Here is a 23,564-nt window from a genome sequence, read left to right as displayed (position 1 = left end):
AAGTCAGTGCAACAGAACCAAGTGCTGTATTATATCTGATGGCCTGGATCACAAGATAGTGTTTAGAAAAAGTATGCACTGAAGCCCAAGTAATAGGTCTGCATTCCACGAGGTGTAATAGTTAACTCAAACTAAGGGCTTAGTTCGAGTTAACGTTTGACTGCAGCATGTAGCCCCGGGCAGTTAGTTCGGACTAGTGGGATTTAAAAATGGCACCCGGATGGGAAGATGCAAATAAAGCCTGGGATATTTAAATCCCGGGCTTTGTTTGCAACTTCGAATGCCTACATTAGCCTCCCTAGTTCGAACTAAGGGGCTAATGTAAACATACCCCCGGTGATTTTTTGGTTGTATCCTGATAAAAGGCCAATCCCCAGTCTACATCTAATGTATGATGGGAAGTCTCCTGCTGAGATTTATGAGGTTTAGGAAAAAAATATTGGTAGCCAAATACTCTTGTTAAGACATCAAATTCACTTCACTGGCAAACTAGGTCACTTTTAAATCCAGATTAGAACAGATCGAAAGTTTTATGCCTTATATGACCCCTTTATGGTCCATGGAAAGAGACTTCCACTTCCTTAGGTTTTCAATTTATTTTGCTTCATCTGAGTCAACCAGCTTTTGAGTAACTTATATGTATTGCATTTTATGGGACAGAATGATGAGCTAATGTCAGCATTCCTGTGCAGACCAGCTAGTAGGAATTATTCACCCTAACCTTGATTCAAATTAAATCATTCAAGTATCAAGTGCAAAACTTCTGGGTTTTTTTGTAACAAATCTAGATTTTAATCACATCTATTTCATAGGAAATTAGCTTGTGATTGTTCTAAATTCAAAATTCAATTAAGAGTTCTAAAACTGCAATGTATGTTTATTTTAAAACATTCCACAAACACTTACCAATTCAAAAATAAGCAAATTATTTTTAAAAATATTATTCCTACCTTCTCTGATAAGTACTGCTCGTAAATTCCAACTGCAGCTGCTCTTAATAGGCCTTTGGTTTGATTAGTCTGATGCTTTCCATCTCTCTGTCGGCTTAATAACACCTCTAGCTGCTGCTGTGCTGTAACCCTGTACCCTTCCACTGTCATCCAGAAGAAGAGATGTGCTTGGCCTCCAGTCTGCTGCATGTAATCTACAAAAATCAATCATTATTGTATTTATACCTGTTAGAGTAAAAACATCTTAAAAACTCACATCCTGATGTGAAACACAATTAAGTCAGAAACATTAACAAAATTAGGAATAAGCTTCTGGATTTGATTATGGTTTGGACAATACTATAATATTGACACTCACAGAGTCACTGTCATGAATGACCTCTTCAAACCTCTATTCCTAAAAGAGAATATTCCTAAGATTTCATCAAAAAGCAAAGTCAAGTGGAAAGTCTAGAACTAGGGCTGTGTTTTACATTAAAGAATGAACAAGATGCATCTCAACTGCAACCACAACTATATGAGATACAATAGAACTATGTGCCGCATGGTAGGAGCCAAGAGGAAACGAGTCTGAGGTAAAATCGTACGTCTTCACTGAAGTCTAAATGTTAACTTTTATTCAATCCTTCCAAAGACAGGGCACAAACAAACAAACTGACACTATGTGAAATAGTCACTATCAATTTTACTACAAAATCCAACCATCTATAAACAGACATTTTTATTCTTGCATATGATTACAGTTTAAGTTCCCGTTTGCTTACCCATAAAAAATTGTAGTGCAACATTGTCTACTAGAATATTGTCCAGAGGGACTGTGCAAAGTTTTCCAAAGTTTGCTGCCAGTTTCACAGTATCTATTTCCTATGAAATATAGGATACAACATTAACTTTACATATTGTTTTTATTAACTTTTTATATTTTTAAAAAATTACTACCAACAAGTGTTTACATTTATACTGTAAACAGATTTAACTACAGCAAGCTTGTTTGGTGTTTGATTTGGTTTTTAAAATAGTAGTTTACAGGATTACTGCTACACAAACAAAAAATCATGGGGAAAAACTGCTCATAATAGTATTTGCAGCACAAATTATTCATGCCCTCGAGGGAATTGGATTTCATCCCTGCTCCTGTAGCAGAATTCTTATGGACTAGTACTTAGCTAAACATTCACAAGTGTTCTCTATGTGTGTTGATAAGAAAATGTTCATCACAATCTTCTCAAATATTTTCTAAAGAAATTAGTACATAAGAATGGCTATACTACATCAGAACAAAGGTCCATCCAATATTTTTGAATATCTGAAAAAAATCTGAAATATACAATCCTTATACTAAGCATAACATCACTAAACATTTTCTTACAGAAGCTCTGGTAAGTGATTTCCCATATACAACTGAAGGTGCAAGTTTGTATATTATCCAGTATACAGTTCAATATGTATACTAAACAGTATAAACACAAAGCCATGTTTTTCCCTTAATCAACTAGAGATACTGTAACAATCTAGCAACAATCTGGCTGTCTGAAGTGTGTGTTTCTGTGTGGGGGAGATATTTGCTGTGTACTGAGCTTGTGATTATCTGTTTGGTGGTTTGATTGTTTGTTTGAAGGAGCTTCTAAAAGGTTTGAAACCTAGAAGCCTCTGTTAATTGGCTGAGTCTCAATCAGGGGGAGGGGCTACCAGAGCTATATAAGCAGGTGACACAGCGACCAGGGAGCTTGCGAACAGGAACAGCTAACAGGAGAGTTTGGAGAGCGAGGTTAGAGGGCACTAGTGAATTTGGGCCTTCTTTAAAACATAACTCTTAGAATAATCTATATTCCAGAGGTTTAAAAAGAATCCCATTTACGCCTAAACTTATTCCTTAGAAAAATGCAGACAGAACCCCAGCAGCAGAGTGGGGGCTATCCTGTTTATTGCGTCGAGTGTAACATGTATGATTACCTGCCCTGTGGGCGGGTGGCGTATGTGTGCACTCATTGCAAGGAGCTCCTGACCCTCAGAGACCGAGTTCGGGCTTTGGAGTTCAGGGTGGCTGAACTGGAGGAGCTAAGGGAGGTAGAGAGCTATGTTGATGAGTCTTTCCGGGACAATGTAGTACTGTCCCACCTCCAGTCTGAGAGTCCCAATGCTCTTAAGGAGGATGAAAGCCTCAAGGGAACAGGGCATTCAATGGGAGCAGAGGGAAACCATCCCGTAGTTGGGACCCTCCTCCCAGAGGATGTTGCGGTATCCTCTCACACTGAGGATACCTCTGAGGGGGAGGGAATGCCAGTTAGGAAGAGGCAGGTGTTGGTAGTGGGTGATTCGATTGTTAGAAACATCGATAGTTGGGTTTGTGATGACCGGGAGAACCGTATGGTCACCTGCTTGCCTGGTGCGAAGGTTGCAGATCTCTCGAGGCATCTAGATAGACTTATGTGTAGTGCTGGGGAGGAGCCAGTGGTCGTGGTACATGTCAGTACCAATGACATAGGGAAGGGTAGGAGAGATGTCCTGGAGGCCAAATTTAGGCTGCTAGGAAAGAGACTGAAATCCAGGACCTCTATGGTGGCATTCTCGGAAATGCTTCCAGTTCCACGCACAGGGCCAGGTAGGCAGGCAGAGCTTCAGAGTCTCAATGCATGGATGAGACAATGGTGTAGGGAAGAGGGGATTAGATTTATTAGGAACTGGGGACACTTTGGGGAGAGAGGGAGCCTATATAGGAAGGATGGGCTCCACCTAAACCAGGGTGGAACCAGACTGCTGGCATTAAACATTAAAAGACCGTTGAGCAGTTTTTAAACTAAGAGATGGGGGAAAGCAGATTGGTGCAGAGATGCATGTAAATCGGAGGGAGACTTCTCTTAGAGGAGAATCCATTGATAGAGACTCTCTAAGCTGTAGTCAGAAAGAGAGGAGGGAGAGGACAAACCATGGGCCAGAGCAGACAAACAACCACATTCAAAGGAATCCAATGCATCAGGGAAGGGCAGACAAATAAGCACTGGAAAATTTTTAAAGTGCTTGTACACAAATGCTAGGAGTCTGACTAATAAGATGGGTGAACTGGCGTATCTCATATTAAATGAGGAGATTGACATAATAGGCATCACTGAAACCTGGTGGAATGAGGAAAATCTGTGGGACACAATCATACCAGGATATAAAATATATCGAAAGGATAGAGCAGGCCGGGTGGGTGGCGGAGTGGCACTGGATGTGAAAGATAATGTAGAATCAAATGAAATAAAAATATTAAATGAATCAACAAGATCCATAGAATCGCTATGGATAGAAATTCCATGCTCCAATAATAAGAAATTAGCAGTAGGGATATATTATCGACCACCTGACCAGGACAGCGATACTGACATTGAAATGCTGAGGGAGATTAGAAAGGCTACCAAAATAGAGAACTCTATAATAATGGGGGATTTTAATTACCCCCATACTGACTGGATACATGTCACCTCAGGAAGAGAAGCAGAGATAAAATTTCTCAATGGCTTAAATGACTGCTTCTTGGAGCAGCTGGTGCAGGAACCCACAAGGGGAGAGGCAATTATCGATTTAGTCCTGAGTGGAGGGCAGGATCAGGTCCAGGAGATAACCGTTACAGGACCGCTTGGGAATAGTGACCATAATATGACAACATTCAACATTCCTGTGGTGGGAAGAACACCTCAGCAGTCCAGCACCCTGGCATTTAATTTCAAAAAGAGGAATTACACAAAAATGAGGAGGTTAGTTAAACAGAAATTAAAAGGCACAGTGACTAGAGCCAAATCCCTGAAAGCTGCATGGAAACTTTTTAAAGACACCATAATAGAGGCCCAACTTAAATGTATACCCCAAATTAAAAAACATAGCAAGAGACCTAAAACAGTGTCACCGTGGCTTAACCACCATGTAAAAGAAGCAGTGAGGGACAAAAAGGTATCTTTTAAGAAGTGGAAGTCCAATCCTAGTGAGATAAATAGAAAGGAGCATAAACACTGTCAAATCAAGTGTAAAAATGTAATAAGAAAAGCAAAAAAAGATTTTGAGGAACAGCTAGCCAAAAACTGAAAAAGAAATAACAAAATGTTTTTTAAGTACATTAGAAGCAGGAAGCCTGCTAAAAAACCTGTGGGTCCCCTAGATGATCAAGCTATAAAAGGAGCAATCAAGGATGATAAAGCCATTGCGGAGAAACTAAATGATTTCTTTGCTTCAGTCTTCACGGCTGAGGACGTTGGGGAGATTCCCTAATCTGCACCGTCCTTTGTGGGTGGTGAATCTGAGGAAATGTCCCGGATTGAAGTGTCATTAGAGGAGGTTTTGGAACAAATAGAAAAACTTAATGTTAACAAATCTCTGGGACCGGATGGCATTCATCCAAGGGTTCTAAAAACTCAAATGGGAAATTGCTGAGCTATTATCTGTAGTTTGTAACCTATCCTTTAAATCGGCTTCCGTACCTAATGACTGGAAGGTAGCCAACGTGACACCAATATTTAAAAAGAGCTCTAGAGGCCCTAATTTGCCCGGTAAGTCTAACTTCAGTACCGGGCAAATTAGTCGAAACAATAGTAAAGAATAAAATTGTGAAGCATGTAGAAGAACATAATTTGTTGGACAGAAGTCAACATGGTTTCTGTAAAGGGAAATCATGTCTTACTAATCTATTAGAGTTCTTTGAAGGGGTTAACAAGCATGCGGATAAGGGGGATCCAGTAGATATAGTATACTTGGATTTTCAGAAAGCTTTTGACAAGGTCCCTCACCAAAGGCTCTTGTGTACATTACATGGCCATGGGATAAGAGGAAAGGTCCTTTCATGGATTGAGAACTGGTTAAAAGACAGGAAACAAAGGGTAGGAATAAATGGTAAATTTTCAGATTGGAGAGGGGTAAGTAGTGGTGTCCCCCAAGGGTCAGTCCTGGGACCAATCCTTTTCAACTTATTCATAAATGATCTGGAGAAAGGGGTAAGTAAAGTTTGCAGATGATACAAAACTGTTTAGGATAGTCAAGACAGAAGCAGACTGTGAGGGACTCCAAGAAGATCTCACCAAACTCAGTGATTGGGCAGCAAAATGGCAAATGAAATTTCATGTGGATAACTGTAAAGTAATGCACATTGGGAAAAATAACCCCAACTATACGTACAGTGTGATGGGACCTAATTTGGCTACGACAAATCAGGAAAGGGATCTTGGAGTTATCGTGGACAGTTCTCTGAAAACTTCCACGCAGTATGTAGCGGCGGTCAAAAAGGCAAATAGGATGCTAGGAATTATTAGGAAAGGGATAGAAAATAAGACACAGAATATCTTACTGCCCCTGTATAAAACTATGGTACGCCCACATCTTGAATACTGTGTACAGATGTGGTCTCACCTCAAAAAAGATATTTTGGCCTTGGAAAGGGTTCAGAAAAGGGCAACTAAAATGATTAGGGGTTTGGAATGGGTCCCATATGAGGAGAGGTTAAAGCGACTGGGACTTTTCAGTTTAGAAAAAAGGAGACTGAGGGGGGATATGATAGAGGTCTATAAAATCATGAGTGGTGTGGAGAGGGCTGATAAAGAAAAGTTATTTATTAGTTCCCTAAATAGAAGAACTAGAGGTCACCAAATGAAATTAATGGGTAGCAGGTTTAAAACGAATAAAAGAAAGTTCTTCTTCACACAGCATGTAGTCAACCTGTGGAACTCCTTGCCAGAGGAGGCTGTGAAGGCTAGGACTATAATAGAGTTTAAAGAGAAGCTAGATAATTTCATGGAGGTTAGGTCCATACAAGGCTATTAGCCAGGGGATAAAATGGTGTCCTTGGCCTCTGTTTGTCAGAGGCTGGAGAGGGATGGCAGGAGACAAATCACTTGATCATTGTCTTCGGTCCACCCTCTCTGGGGCACCTGGTGCTGGCCACTGTCGGTAGACAGGATACTGGGCTAGAAGGACCTTTGGTCTGACCCACTATGGCCGTTCTTATGTTTAAGTCTGATTATCTCTGACAATCTCCCATCATTTACAATTAAAACAAATGTCAGAAAGAGTATTAAGAAAAATAGTACTTACTTTTCCTGACTGCAACCTCTGTATTCTTGAATCACATACTTTAATAACATATAATAAGCTGTTTATTTGATTTTTTATAGTATTAATATCTGAAAACAAAACATCACAAAAACTAAGAGTAAAGAAGCGTGAAGTAGAAACAAACTAGTGATTGAACAACTGACTTTATATTATCAATTTTAGCACAAAGATCACTTTGTTTTTTCCTGTTCTTTCTCTAAGGATACCTACCAAAATGCATATCACTGTCAATATCTACAGAGAAGCTGATGGTGTTCCTCCCCTCCCCCCAAGTTAAACTACAACAGGGGTCAAAAACTCCCAGCCTGCATGCCAATCCCAGCCAGAGCGACTGCACAATCTGGCCCAAGCAGTCCATTACTAGCCCCCATGCCCAGCCCCTTCTGGTCATTTCTGCTCCCACCCTGTAGCACCTTGTCCCCTAAGCATGCAGCTTTTGGGGAACACCGTCAGGGCCTAGCACCACATGGCAGCAGCAGTTATGTCTCCTGCACTTCCCCACGAAGGGGAAGCAGAGCACAGTGGAGCGAGACCAGCTGTCCAATGTGATTCGCTTTACGCATAGCTCCTGCCGCTGCAGGGAGTGCACAGAGATGCAACCACTGCTGCTGAATGGTGCCAGGACCTCCAGTATTCCTAAAGCGGTATGCTCAGGGGACAAAGTGTCATTGGGGAAGAGGGTGAGACAATGGTGGGAAGAGGCTGGGCTTGGGGTCCAGTAATGGACAGGATGCGCCCACCCATGGAGTGCACAGATTGATTTTTTTAATACTAATATCGAAAATAAAACATCACAAGACCTAAGAGTAAAGAATACTGAAGAGACACCCAGGAGATTGAGACCTCATGAACTAGAAGAACTAAATTGCAGATAAGTCTCTTTCTTCCCTCATCATTATAAGTTTCAATTAGTATTTAAAACGTTGAGAATAATCCATCATAAATAGATGAAGTACTACGGAAAAATCAGAACCAGTCAGACAGGTCTCAACCAAGACACATGATTTTTATTAAAAGATTAATTTTATTAGAACAAAGCCTACCAAGACACAAATACTATTAGAATACATGATAATGGCCACCACAGAAAGGATGATAAAGTAAATTAGTCTTTAATACTGGACATCAGAAAAAAAAAAAACCTCGGGTTTAAATCACATAACCTTTGTAACTGCACTAGTAACAACACTATTTTGTAAGGTCAGACTTCACATTCTTACAATCTTCTTGTAATTAAAATAAACATTTTTTGCTGTTAACTTTTGCTTATTTTATTTCTTAATAAAAATAAAAATGCTAACCATCTCCTGCTGTATCTAAGGATCGAAGATATTGAAGTTCTTCTCCAGCTTTATCTCTTACCGCTTCCAGCTCCCCTGCATTGTCACTTAATTTAAGAACATTCATGAAGGCCTCATAGTTACAATTGGAATCACGAATCTGAAAGTCAGAAAGTGTACAACCCAAATTATGCAGAAGAGAAAAATCTATGGCTGCTTCATGGTAAACCGGAATCAAACAATTAAAGGAAATTTTTAATTTTAGCATATACTGTATAATGCCATCACTTTAAAAGCATCACAGTTTATAGCACCCATAAAATTCAAACTGCTTTCTTGGGACTGTACCGTCTATGGATAAATAAATCCTTGAGTCAGTTTAAACTTTTAAACTTAGTTTTCAATTAGGAAATTCTATTTGAACCTGAACATTTTTGTAATTAAAAGCTAATATTTAAAGAAACTGTAGGAAGTCTTTATTCATAAAAAACAAAGACCAGATTGTGGGGGCCCACAATAACTGCATGTCTGCCATATTTAAAGCATTAAATTTTGCTTACATTTTGCTGTCACATACAGATCCATACTTATGTGTTTGGAATTGTAGTTCCTGGCATCAAGAATGATATAAAGACCCCGTAGCATTCAATGAAAAAAGTTCAGAACTGTAACAGAGTGTGGATGTGTACAACTGCTTATTAAGACAGGAATGGTCTCAGATATCCAAGACATATTTAACCGCAGAAGACACGAATTCTGAAAGTTTAAGAGTATAAGTTTATAATCCTCTTCTTGGATATTAAGGAGAGATACTTGAGATCTTGCAGTTCAGGGAGAGAGTAAGCTACCACATTTAAAAAATCTGGTAGCCTTTTCTCTGAAAGTCTCTTGAGCCCCCTCAATTTGCTTTGGAACAGGGACTTCCACTGTGTCAGGAACGTGCCTTTGATAGCATCTGTGAAAATCTGCCTAAATTTAACCAAGTAATAAGTCTTGAAAAATGGAAGTTTAAGCACAATCACTGGAGACAACTTGGATTTCAGCAACTAAATTTCCCAAAGGTTCTATCTACTCTGAATATTCTGTAGATGGAAGCAAAATAGGGCTTTCCCGGAAACTGCAGCTCTAAGTTACAGTGCCAGGTCCAGGCATTTGAACTGAGTCTAGGAGTCATCTTCTCTCCTGTGCTATCAATGATCCCTCCCCGCTGGTTACATAATTAGAAAGTGGAGGGATCAAGAGCCAGACCAGCAGGACAATGAGGAGAATGGACTGAGACAAGGAGACAGAGGTGGAAAGGCAGAAACGGGAAGGGGAGTTCCGAGGGATATTACAGAGGTGAGATGCCTGAGGAGTGGCTAACCCTGAGATCTGGCCCATAGGCTATTTATTGCTACCTCTGGGTTGGGGAGAGCAAAAGAAGTTGAGCTTGGAGGGAATAGGCAGAAGAGCCCACATATTTCCCACCTAAGTCTAGAATGGAATCCAAGACTGTAGTTGGGGCTAAAGCTGAAAAAGTCATGGAGGTCATTAAACTCACCAAATCTAGTATCTCCATGATTAAATCATATGCTTACCTATGATATTACACAAAATACAATATTAAAAGATTAAGTTGCAAAACCAAACACTGATAAGTTAGAATAGTGTTTCCCAAATGGATTTCCATGGAACCCCGGGGTTCCGCAAAGTAAAAATAAGGGTTCCGCAAGAAAATTCCATTACGACATTTTATGATTTAAAAAGTAATTAACATTATGTGATTTCTGTTTTTAAATATGTGCAATTAAACTAAATGTTGATCTCATGACCTTGTTTAGCATTTGTTAATTATTATCCTTACTTATTTGTGGTCTATTTTTTCAGCTCCACATACTAGACTGTTATTAGGGGTTCCGCAAAATACTTTCGAGTTTAAAAGGGTTCTGTGGCCAAATAAAATTGGGAAACATTGAGTCAGAAGATGCTAGAATCAGAAGGGTAGCCGTGTTAATCTGAATCTGCAGAAGTGATGAGGAGTCCTGTGGCACCTTATAGACTAACAGATTGATTGGAGCATAAGCTTTCGTGGTCAAAGACTCACTTTATGCATCTGATGAAGTGGGTCTTTGCCCATGAAAGCTTATGCTCCAATCAATCTGTTGGTCTATAAAGTGCCACAGGACTCCTCATCTCTTCTGAAGATGCAAGAAGGTTCACTATGCAACATTAATTTGGCCATCTTGCGTGTGTGCACATTATTAGTCTTCACTTGCATGACATTGTTTTTTTACAGTTCCTTTACATCATTCAGTGGCCAGAACAGAGCTTCTCTGGGAATGAATCATGAGTTCAAAGTGAAATCTGTTGGACCACTGACATAATTATTGCACAGGCTGGAAGGTATGCACTAACAGTGGATAGACCCCACACAGAACTAAACACCTATCCATTTAATCAAGGTGTCAGGGCAGGACATAAGGGCAAGGAATTAGATGGAATGAAGCATGAGTGCATCTGCATGTTCTCTAAGTGCAATTCAAACAGACAGACCAGCTGGATGGCCTTCAGACTGCTCAGCTTGTATACGGGATAGGGGGGAACAAACAGCTCCAGTGGACCACAGGTGAGAGGGTAATGCCTTTCCACAGGAATTGCTCAAGAAAAGCAAGAGAAGAAGTGGAAAAGACTGCTTTCACATCTGAGCACAGAACAGGAAACATGAAGTGTAGTCAACCCTAGGCCCCGGTGAGTGCCATGGAACATATATAGTGGATGAAGCAGTGGTGCCCAGCCTCATTTCACAGGAGGACCATATAAGTCTACGAACCACCTTAGCAAACCTAAGTAAAACTATGTGGGTAAACAGATGCTATGTATTTTAGTAAATGTAAAGTCACTGGTAATTGATTTATATTTTAAGTTTAGCTTGTTTCATATATAGATAGATTATTGTACACAAACTATTTACACACTTGTGTAAACTAGAATGATGTAAACACTGACAAAAACTAATGAACTGGTCATTCACAGGCTGCGTTGAAGCAAGCTGTGAGCCTTATGAAACACTCTGGTGGATCACAAACAGTCTGCACATCATAGGCTGAGCAACCTTAAAATAAGGATGAAAGCAGAAAATGGGCAGTCCAGTGCTTATGGAAGTTGAATGCTGAATCCTTTGAGGAAAGGATTTTATCTCTGCCTCTGCCACAGAGTTCCTACGTGATACTGGTCAAATCACTTAAGCCAAACTTTTCGCAGTTTACATAAATATGCTGAACAACACTGATCTTAGTATAGATCCTTGGAGAATCATGCTATTTACCTCTTTCCAATGTGAAAACCAATCATTTACTCCTATCTTTTAGTTTCTATCTTTTAACCAGTTACAGACCCAGAAGATGATCTTCCCTCTTATTCCAAGATTTCTTAACTTGCTTAAGTATGAAGTGGTATAGCCATATTTATCTCAGAGTATTAGAGACACGAGGTAGATGAGATATATCTTTTATCAATTTTTAATAAATTTTCTTAAGAGACTTTCATAAGAGACTTTGTTAAAGGCTTTATGAAAGTCAAGTATACTGTATCAACTAGACCGCACTTGTCCACATTTGTTGATACACTAATGAGTTCTTTTACACTGGTGAGGCATGATTTCACTTTAAAAAGGAGCAATACCTTTCTTGACTCTTCCCCAACATGTTGTTTTCATCTGTGTGTCTGATAATTCTGTTTTTTACTATAGTTTCAACCAATTTCCTAGTATTTAAGTTAGATTTACCAGACTATAATTGCATAAATCATCTCACTGGTACTTTAAAATCATTACATTAGCTATCTTCCAGTCAACTGGTATAGAGGCTGACTGAAACAACTTCAATATCATAATTAGTAGTTTGGCAATTTCATATTTGAGTAACTTCTAGTCCTGGTGACTTATTTCTGCTTATCAATTTGTAATGAAACTACCTTGAATGATAAATCCATCAGGAACAGTATCTCAGATATGTCACCAAAAAAGAATGACTCATATGTGGAAATCTCCATCACATCCTTTGCAGTGAAGACTGATAGAAAGAATTATTAATTTAGCTGCTCTTCAATGACCTTGTCTTCCTTGAATTCTCCTTCAAGCATCTCAATCATCCAGCGGCCCTACTGATGGTTTGGTAGACTTCCTGCTTTTAACATACTTAAACTGCTGTAAGTTTTTGTTTCATCTATCATTTGTAAAGCCCTTACTTTACTTCATTTGGACACATGCTATAAAAATCACTAATACTGTTGAATTCATCATTAGCATATTGTACTGTGTCTGTCTTCTATGTAAGGCTAAAACAATTCCCAAAATTCTTACAAATAGTTGTCGTCAACTAAAATCTGTCACTCCATTAAAAATACATTGAGAACATTACAGCTGAAGTTAAACAAAAATCAGAAAACAAAAAGTATAAGGTTGCATATGCATTTTACCTCTGCACTTTTTTTGCACAGTTTAAGTGACATCTCTACTGTATGCTTTACGAACTGTGCAGCTTAAAACTTACAGTAGGATGCATATGTTCAAGTGCATGCTTCCTTAGCTGTGCATCATCATTAGGAAGGTGCAGGCGCAAAATATCATTTCAGAAATGTTATGTCTATTCCAACCTAAAACTACATTTTTGATGCAAGTCTCACAAGCTTTTTTCAATGAAGGCGGTTTCCATAAGAAATACTGACTACCTGTAGAACTAGACATCTAAAAGCACTTCAAGAATTTACTTTTAATTATTTTATAGTGAAGGCATTATACACAGACTTTCACTCAAACTTTTTTAAGAAGCTCACCTGCAGGTAGAAAGTAAGCTTAGAAACTATCATAAAAAAAGAACAAAGTTTGAAAAGGTTACAAAGCCACCAAAGGAGTGATTTAAATTGGCAATTCTTAATGCAACATTAATGACACCATAACTAACACTTCTACTCTAATGATGTACTATTACAAACTGTATTTCCTATCAACCAGTTATGCTTAGAGAGCATAGGAAAAAAGAATAGGAATTTGCTTACAGATTATTTTGGAAATACTATCGAAACACACACAAAAAATTAAAAAAAAAAAAATCTTACCATCCATATGACATACTGATTAATATAATCAGGATCACTGAGTTGGTTTATTAATGGAAGAAGAATTCCTCGAGCGAGGATTTCCTGAAAAATAAAATGTAACAATTGAAATATATTCTCTATAGCTAATAAGTGAAAAAATGGCTTAACTCAAAAACTCGAATTTTACTATGAATTCATCCTAAAACTAATATTTGAGTAACAGACTTCAAGCAATCAACAAAAACAAATTCTGAAACAAAATATGAAAGATTAGATTTCTCAGAGTTCACTAACACACTAAAAGGTAAATTCTTAGGATACATACAAAATGTTAGCTCCCACAGCCTGCTGTGCGCCCAGTACTCAAACTAGGCATCTGACCTGAAGAAAGACAGCCTAGGTAACACAGTAATAGAAAACTCTGAGAAATACTCATCAACATAAGATTTTAAGAATGTTTTTATTAGTTCAATTTTTCTATGGTCACCACTGTATTGTCGATTTGTAGTCTGTTTCCCATTGCTTAGTCCTGGCTCATACCGCCCCTGGAAGCTAGCCCCACTGCAGCTCTGAAGTTTAAATGCAGTAGCAGTCTTAAACTACAGAGCTGCAGTGGGGGTAGCGAGTGCCCCATGTCTTATCGACTAATCAAGTAATCAGTGGAAATTCCATTGACTACTCAATTAGCTAATTAATCGCAATTTACCATCCCTATCATGTACATAAAATAAGTGACCTAAATCTAGATTTCTTTTATTAATATATATATGACTTGAAATTGTAGGATGAAATATAAATTCTAAACTTACCCTGACAAAGTATCGCATGATCTTGTTCTGGAAGTCTCCAGGAGGTAGCAATAAATACAGTAACACCTCACACAGATCCCTTAGGAATCCTAGGGAAAAACAACAACAAAATATCAATCTAATATAGTGTAGTGACAACACTACATGTTCCTTCCTGTTATTCTCGGGTAACAAAAAAGCTTCCGTTTATGGACTGAATTTGAAATCAAATATACTTTTCAATGATGATCATACTTTGTAAGTTTTATTTTTCTACTTTATATAAACATATGTAACTGTCTTTAAACCTTACAGTGCAGTAATTCCAAACTGATCTAACCTACACAATAAATTACATCACTGACATTCTATATGTTGACTAGAATGGGTGAATGTGTTGTCTTAACTCTTGTAAAAACAATTGACCTCTAATGCATTTTTTCATATTTATACAGAAAGCGCTTCAGGGACTTTTTCAAAACAGTTTTTGGTTATAAAAGGCAAGCTAGTTGGAAACTGCAACTTTTTAACGGAAACTGATTCATTCATATGCTGGACCTGAGAAACTTTCTAATAAAAGTTTAGGAGAGAAAGACCCATCCCAAAACAGCTAATCATCTAGTGGTCAGGGCACTCATGTGGGATACCCCGATTTGAATCCCTGCTCTGCATCAAAACAAATATATGAATCTGGAAGTGAATTCCTGGCTGCAAAGATGGTGACACCAAAAGACTTCCTTGACCACAGGATGCATCCTGAGAAGGACTGCTAAGCAGAGATGGGATCCACCTATCAAGGAAGGGGAAGAACATATTTGGATATAGACTAGGTGACTTGGTGAGGTGGGTTTTAAACTAGGTTTGATGGGGACAGGTGACAAAAGCCCACAGGTAAGGGTTAAATCTGTATGAGGACTACTTATTTTTACTCATCATACCTAGATCAGAGGACTCCAAAGTGTGAGGTATGCCCTCAAGGGGGCCATGGAGGAAAGTCTAGGGGAGTGCAGCAGGGGGAAGGAAGGGAGCACCATCCAGCACTTCTCCAGCTCTGCTCTGATCTTCTGTGGTCCTAATCCTAACTGCTTTCCCAGCTCACAGCCCTGTGCCTGACCCCATCCAAAGCCTCAGCACAGTTCTGCTCCTGGCCCAGTGCCAGCACCCAGCCTCAGCCATCGGACACACTTCTATTACAAACTCAGGCTGAGGCTGGGGGTCAAGCCAGGCACAGAGCCATGCAAGACCATGGACCTGGCTGCCAGCTCCCACCTCAGGCCATGCCCATAGCTTTGGCCCTGCTCCCAGCACCAAACCCACCCCCAGTTGTGGTCCCTAACCCACCTCATAGATGTAGCTCCCTTGCTATCACACACACACACACACACACACACACACACACACACACAGTTCTGACTTAGAAAGAACTTCTATAAGGTGGGTGAATAACGTGTTGGAAAACTATTCTCAAAGAGTAGTTATCACTGGTTCACGGCCAAACTGGAAGGATATATCAAGCTGAGTCTGGCAAGGATCAGTTCTGTTCAACAACTTCATCAGTGATTTATATAATGTCATAAAGAGTACAAAGTTTGTGGAAGATATGAAGTTGCTTTGGAGGGCAGGATTAAAATTCAAAGTTATCTGAAGAAACTGGAGAAATGGTCTGACGTAAAGAGGATGAAATTAAGTAAGGACAAATGCAAAGTACTCCAGTTCAGGAGCAAACAATGACACACATACAAAATAGGAAATGAGTGCCTAGTAAGAGTAAAGGGGTTTATAGTGGATTATATATTAAATAGAAATTAGTATAATGCTGTTGCAAAATAAGAAAACATTCTAGGAAGTATTAGCAGGAATGTTGTAAGCAAGACACAAAAAATAATTATTCTACTCTATTCCATGCTGATTAGGCCTCAGATGGAGTATCCTGTCCAGTTCCAGGTGCCACATTTCAAGAAATATGTGGAGAAACTGAAGAAAGACCAGAGAAGAGCAACAAAAATGACTAAAGGTCTCAAAAAATACAACCTGAAGGAAGATTGAAAAAACTGGGCTTATTCAGCCTGGAGAAAACTGAGGGGAAAACAGTTTTCAAGTACCTAAAAGAATGTTACAAGGAGCAGAGAGAATATTATTTTCCTTAATCTTTGATGATAGGACAAGAAGCAATGAGCTTAAACTGCAGCAAGGGCAGTTTAGGAAAAGTTTCTCAATTGTCAGAGTAGGTAAGCATTGGAATACATTGTCTGTGGAGGTTGTGGGATCTCCATTATTGTCTAACCTGTTCTTAAAACTTTCCAGACACCTATCATGGATGGCCTAGATCACTGGTGGTCAATCTGGAGCCCGAGAGCCACATGCAGCCCATCGGACTCCAGTGTGTGGCCCATAAGACATTTTGTTTGCTGTTGCCCATATGATATGGGCAACAGCAAACAAAATCTGGGTTGCTAGATTACTCTGTTTTCCTTCCATGTAGTTTTTTCCTACCAGTATTACTAATGTAACACACATTTAAAGCAAGGGCACAGGAAGTGCAGTGCATGCTGACAGCACACAAAATTTAATGAGAGAGCCATGCATTTCCTGTACATCCCAAGTGCTACTATGGTTCAGTTGGCACATCCCACAGATTCTAGATAGGAAAGCGCAGTTAATAAATCTACGCTATCCCTCACAAACCTACATTCATGTAGCTACATTCATGTAGCTCCCTCACAAACCTAGACTATACCTCACTAGTCTAAATAACACTTAGTCCTGCCATGAGTACAGGGCACTGGACTAGATGATCACTTCAAAGTCCCTTCCTCTACTATGATGCTAGGATTCCTAGAACCGAAAAGTGCCCTAATCAATAGGCTACACAATTAGTCCCTCTTTCATTCTAACCCAATGAATAATTTATTCAGAAGATGGTTCCAACCAGAAAAAGCCTCACCCCACTCTCCAGAAAAAGCAAAAAGCATGGCATTTAGTGTATTCACATGGGAGACCCAGATTCAGCTCCCTAATGTGAATCAGGCAGTAACTAATATTAATGGGATACATTTTCTTTTAACTATTATTGATTTTTATTTTTTTAAACAAAACAGATCCTTCTTTCTTCATCCAGATGGTCTGATGTTAGATGTAAAATTAACTAGTTTCTCCATCCTCATACCACCTATAAAGGGATACCATGAATTTGAAAAAAAGTCACATTTCCACCCAAAGTTCTTTTAGTGCTCATCGCATATTGTCATTGCCCCTAAAAATATAATACTGATATTTACTGATCAAGACATATATGAAATACTATGTCATAACTTGTTGCAATAAAATTATTGGTTTGGCTCTGAATTTCTTCCATGTTATTGACTGATGCTGTAATTAACATTTCTAGTGTAACTTAAGGCAGCAACACAACTCTTAGAAAATAAAGATTAGAAAAACCTTCTTCATCTTTGGGAGAAGTGCAGACTAGATCACGACAGACCTCCTTCTCCATTTCAACTTCAACCTCAAAGAATGTATCTACAAGGTCTTCTGCTGTACCAACACAAAAGACATTATAAGATATTTGTGTATATGAAAGACTCTTTTGTATGTCACTAGTAAATTGAATACAAATAAAAAATTGTTTTGATTAAATGAAGAATAGAGAAATTTGCTATACAAGGTCAACCACAAAAAGTTAAATGTATTTTAAATTATAGTAGTACCTGTCATTTGATCATCTTTTTCGGTTATCCTTTGTTGAGCTTTTCTGAATACTCGAAGATGAGTGGCAAAATCATCAACAAGCCGAGTGGTGAAATAAGGCTGCCAGTCTATTTCTTTCGACCTTATAGAAAACAGATTGTACTTCAACAAAAATGCAAACAGTAGTTATCTAGTATCAGAGGGGTAGCCGTGTTAGTCTGAATCTGCAAAAGCGGTGAGGAGTCCTGTGGCACCTTACAGACTAACTGAAGTGTAGGAGCATAAGCTTTCGTGGGCAAAGACCCACTTCGTCAGATGCATCTGACGAAGTGGGTCTTTGCCCACGAAAGCGCATCTGACGAAGTGGGTCTTTGCCCACGAAAGCTTATGCTCCTACACTTCAGTTAGTCTATAAGGTACCACAGGACTCCTCACCAGTAGTTATCTAAGGACTCAAAAATTATAATTTAGTTATCATATTTCCAAAAGCCTGTATAGCTTCTGTATGAATCAGCAACAATATGGTCCTTCTGTAGCTTATGATCTTTGGGGTGTCAACAGAAGGCTAGACAAAAAAAAGAGCTTTTGACAGACAAACACATTTCCATGTTTAGATTGATTGTTTCTACAGCACTAGAAACCTTGACACCAACAAAAACTACACACATGGAGGACAAGGAAAAGTTTAAATGATGCATCATTTCTTATATACTATACGTGAATTTACATAGCAATATACTGTTGTATATTTACAACAGTACTTTCAACATTTGCCTGAAAACATTAAAACGAGCCTATTTGCGTTTTTCATGAATTGTACTAAGCATAAAAAAACCCAAAGGTCTAATATTTGTACTGACCCAATATAATACCAAGAGACCTCTCAGATAGATTTGACATTACTTGTGGGAAAATATGTAGCCAAATTATTTTATTCACACATCTTTCAGTATGTAATCATATTAGAAAAAATCACATTAGCTATAAGCAAGTGCAATATTATACACAAGAAATCGTTTAAAAAAATGACATGAACTGAAAGGGAGTCAGTTATATTGATGACATTATACATTTGGTAAAATAGCAGCCACCATTTTGTGATATTTATGCATCAGCATTTCATTAGTGCTCTTTGGGAAAGAACATGTTCTAAATGCGTAAACTGGTGGGTGTTCTTCATTTTTTATTTTAGTAAAACAGAAGGCAGGTAATCACAGCTCCTTTCCCCTTGCTGCATATTACATGTTTAGGTTCTTAACTGGAAGAACAGGAGTAAACTCTGATATCTATTCTGCCCAAAATGGTCCCACTACAATATGCTTAAGTAAAACCACCTTGATTTCTGAACAGCTTTCCTTCCAAAATAGGCTTTAGAAAAGGATGTGCCTACAGCAAAGTGTAGTCTAGAAGTATGATCGGGGAGGAGGGAGATAAACATAAAATATTACACCTTGAAGAGTAACAAAAAAAAAAACTATGATCTGGTAGCCTAGTGGTCACCAACCCTTCAATCACAATCAAATGGTAGATCCTGGAGCCTCTGCCAGCCAAATACGATTCTCAGGTAAGTTGTTTCTTCCTGGCCTCACGCTGCTCCTGGAAGCAGACAGCTGGCTGAGTGCAGTCATTGAGTGCAGGCTTGTCCCTGCAGTCCTTAGGAAGGGCAATGAGGCTGCTCTGTGCTGTCCCCACCCCCAGTGCGGTCCAAGCAGCTCCCATTTGCAGGGAACCGACCAAAGGGTGTTGCACTTGCGGGAGAAGACTGTGGTGCAGCACATGGAGACTCTTACCCCATCCTACTCCTCCCACAACAGAAGTGAACACAGAGGGTGCCTGCACTCAGACAGCCAGCGTTTCCAGGAGCAGTGAGGAGCCAGGCAGAAGCAGCTTCCTTGAGCCACACTTCACTGCCAATGAAGACCCATCAGTGGTAAGTGGCCCCAGCTGCAGCTTGTATCTTAACCCTTTGTGCCAACCCTGAGCTTACACCCAAACTCCCTCCCAGAAGCCATGTTCCTCACACTGGCCTGCACCCAACACTCTGATCCAGCCTGGAGCCCCATTCTGCACCCAAACTCACTTACAGAGTCCACATCCCTCACCACCTCCTGCACTCCACGCTTCCCCAGACTAGAGCCCCTTCCTGCTCTCCTGACAACAGGAAGCTTGGTCCTTCCATGGACAGGGGTTACTGCTGCAGAACAGCCTCTGTCCGTGGCGAGCCCAGGCTTGCAAAAGCCTCCTCTGTACCCCGCAACCCCCACTGCTGCCTCAGAGAGACAGCAGTGGGGAAGAGGAGAGGAGACAGGTTTTTAAGCTGGTTCTCCCCAGCACCGGCTCCTGCCTAACTCCATCCTGCTGCCTCTGTAGCAGACAGTCCACAGAGCAGGCACACACAGGGAGCCTTGCTTGAAAACAGGTTCCCCGTGCATACTGGCTTCCGCCTGTAGTGATTTACACTATCCCAGAGCCTGTACTCCTCACTCTCTACTGTGCCTCAGCCTGGCACCTGTACCTTTTGTCCCTTTATACACCTCAAGCTCTGCCCCAGCCAGATGAAACTGAGTTGATGGTAGGGAAGAAAAGGGGGGGGGGGGGGGCTGGAGTGAGCATGGCTTTGAGAAACAGGCAAGGTAGATCCTGGAATGCCCTTAAATTCAAAATGTGATCTAAGCCGTATAAAGGTTGAAGACCACTGTGGTAGCCAAATTGTTCACTTGTAGCAAGAACATTAAAATCACACAGAAGAACACAAGTTGTCAGCCTCATAATTCCTCTGACAAGCATCTCCCAAGAAGAAAACTTAATTTTGCTATACATAAATATGATCATTTTAATCAATCTATGTGACTCAACTTTTAGGTAGGAAAAAAAAACAACCCACCTAACTATGACATCTGTATATCCGGTTCTAACCACTGCAACAAACTTGAGCAGCATTCACTTTATAGTTACAGCTTTATTAATGGCTTTGCACCAATTCTATGAAACAAGGTTCTTAAAAATAAGATGTTTATAAATGTAATCTTCTCAGTCTTAACAAGGACAGCAAGTTCTACTTTAATGTCAAACTAGGTCAATCTGGTTATAACTAATTAGCACTACCGTAAGTTGTTAATCTTTTTCCTATAGCCAAATAGTACACAAAAAGCTGTGAATTTCTTCTATGTAAAAATAAACCAATGACGTAATTGCACACAATCACAGCTCCTAAAAAATGGAAGCAGATAGCAGTCCATCTCCTGCAAAGGATCATTTCCTACAATATGCTGTCTCTAGTTTGGTTTAGTTTTAAATGTCCCAAATAGCAGCATTTGCAAAAGTTTCCACTGTCCTATAGCCTACCAGGTATCTATTTCACCCATTCTTCTCGTTACATCCCACTTGTTAATCATCCCATATTATTTTTTGCCTATACTAGCTACTCCTGGAAGAATATTGTGCCAAAAAAATATCATGCCACTTTTGGTAATTTATTTCAAAATACCTGTCAGCAAGTATGTCAGTAACAATACAAACACACAAAAATTCCCCCAAGAGTAGAGTTTAATAAACCCCCAAAGCAATCCTATCCTGTTTCTGTGCCATCTCCCCAGAAGGGCCAGACACCCACAATCCCTCTTCCTCCAGCTGTGGTGGTGCCCCATTAAAATACTCCCTCACCAAAGCCAACTATTCCAGGTTCATCCCATTTAAAAAGGGCCCACTATCCTTTCCTAACAAGATGCCTAAAACTGAATAGGGCATATCCTGAGAACAAGAGTGCAAACCTCTAACATAATCCCACTGCACCAGTACACAGAGTGTCATGTAAAAGTGTAAGAAATTGAGTGCTAGCCAGTTGTAATCCTAGTGCACTGCATCCACACTAGGGGTGTGTCTAGACTACAGAGTTTTGTCGACAAAAGTGGACTTTTGTCGACAAAACTATACCTGCGTCTACACTACCACTGAGTTCTGTCGACATAACGTCGACAGAACTCAGCAGTTTTGTCGACGCTGGTAAACCTCATTTTACGAGGCATAACGCCTTCTGTTGACAGAGTTTCTGTCGACAGAAGGTGTTATTGCATGTAAAACGTCCTTTGCATCTACACTACCATGTCGACAAAGCAGCTTGCTTTGTCGACAGAACTGAATGTAGTGTAGACGCTCTTTGTCGACAGAAGTTTTGTCGACAGTATCTGTCGACAAAAGCCCTAGGGGTTTCTATTGTTCAATCTCACAGCTATACCAGAGCAAAACGATATACAATTAACTTAGACAAAACCTTAAATACCATTGGATTTTTTGGAACTTACTTTTGTCACAGGTAACATCTCCTTTTTCATTTTTTCATGTTGTGCATTCAAGATTACTTAAGTTAGTTTCCCACTTTTGTCTGTATAATATGTCCCTGCCTATGATGGGCGTCTCACAGCATTTGCAGAAAGAATTTAAAAATAAACTAGCAGAGACTTTGTAGCAGTATCAGTATCTAGAAGTGCATTTCTATTAGCTTGATTTAAAGTTAACAGTGTTTCTTTAAGAAGCAAGAGGTGTAGAGAAACCATATTATGTTCAAAAGGAATTTAAGCAAAAGCTTCACAAGGACATTTCTATTTTCACTAGAAAGTGACTGTCTACTCAGCAACCCACAGCAGACTTGCCTAGAGAGCTCACAAAAGATACATACTACTTACAAGTAACTGGCAGAAGAGCTGTTAACAGAATATGCTTTTCATCATACTTGAGCTACAGCAAGGGTGGACAACAGGCAGCTAGAGGGCTGGATCCGGCCCACCAAGATGCCGGATCTAATTTGAGGCCATCTCGCCAACCCCTTACTACAAAGCAGCTATGCAGTCTGGGCAGGGAGGAGAAAGCTTCACATGCTGTCCCCACCTCCCAGCAAAATCCCTCAGCTCCCAATGGCCAGTTTCGGGCTACCAGGAATGGAAAAGTTTTGCTGAAGGCAGAGGCCTCCGTCCCAGCTCCCATGCTGGAGCAGAGGCATGTGGAGAAGCCCACACACAGGCATGGACTCTGTCTCAGGTTCTTGAAGAGCTGCTGGCTGGGAGCCACCTAGGTAAGCACCTCCCATCCACAGCCCGCCCCTGGCACCCCACTCCCTCTTTCCCCCAAACTACCTGTCCCAGGTCACCACCCAAACGCTCTGTATCCCCTCTCCCCACCTCCTCCAGGTCAAAACTCCCTCCCAGACCTTGAACCCCTCTTATACGCCTCCACCAGGCCAGAATCCTTTCTTGCACATATATCACTCCCTGACCCTGCACCCCATTCCCCTGCCTCACATCACCCAAACCCTCTGCACCCCTCTTTCCCCCTTCTCCCAGTCTCTCAAACCTCCCCCCTCCCCACCCTTCCCCCAGGCCAGAATCCTCTCCTGCACCTATAACCCCACTTGGACTCTGCACCCCAATCTCCTGCCCCAGATCATAACCCCCTCCTTCACCCAAACTCCCTATAAGACCCCACACACCCTGCTGCACCCCAGTCCTCTATCCCAAGCTCTCTTCTACACCCCATCCACCACCCCAGACTCTGTGCCTCCTCTACAGAAGTATGGCCCTTGACCACTTGCCAAATTCTTGGAGGACCCCCCTCATTAACATTTATTGCCCACCCCTGAGCTAAGGGAATCACAACTCTTCCCCTGCATCAAGTTGCAGACAGGCACCCTAATGGTAATAGGCAGTGTATCT

General features: G+C 40.2%; 1 protein-coding gene across 8 annotated transcripts in view; it reads right to left on the bottom strand.

The window, feature by feature from the left end:
- The window catches only part of SNX13 (sorting nexin 13), a 129,231-nt gene that overhangs the window by 58,028 nt on the left and 47,639 nt on the right, over window positions 1–23,564 (bottom strand). For 7 of the 8 annotated variants that reach the window (XM_025179082.3, XM_075922256.2, XM_006138336.5 and 4 more), the window contains 8 exons: window positions 17,880–18,001; window positions 17,611–17,706; window positions 14,194–14,282; window positions 13,403–13,486; window positions 8,330–8,468; window positions 7,008–7,096; window positions 1,715–1,814; window positions 951–1,144 (listed from right to left, as the gene is read on the bottom strand). In XM_025179082.3, the coding sequence (XP_025034867.1) occupies window positions 951–1,144; window positions 1,715–1,814; window positions 7,008–7,096; window positions 8,330–8,468; window positions 13,403–13,486; window positions 14,194–14,282; window positions 17,611–17,706; window positions 17,880–18,001 (913 nt within the window). The remainder of the gene's footprint in view (window positions 1–950; window positions 1,145–1,714; window positions 1,815–7,007; window positions 7,097–8,329; window positions 8,469–13,402; window positions 13,487–14,193; window positions 14,283–17,610; window positions 17,707–17,879; window positions 18,002–23,564) is intronic. The other variant, XM_006138335.5, reaches the window with a different exon arrangement.

This window comes from Pelodiscus sinensis, chromosome 2, assembly GCF_052426305.1.
Source record: "Pelodiscus sinensis isolate ZL-2025 chromosome 2, ASM5242630v1, whole genome shotgun sequence".
In the NCBI taxonomy this organism is placed as follows: Eukaryota; Metazoa; Chordata; order Testudines; family Trionychidae; genus Pelodiscus; species Pelodiscus sinensis.
The sequence above is the reverse complement of the archived record's forward strand: the minus strand, read 5'-3'. Positions and strand labels throughout refer to the sequence as shown.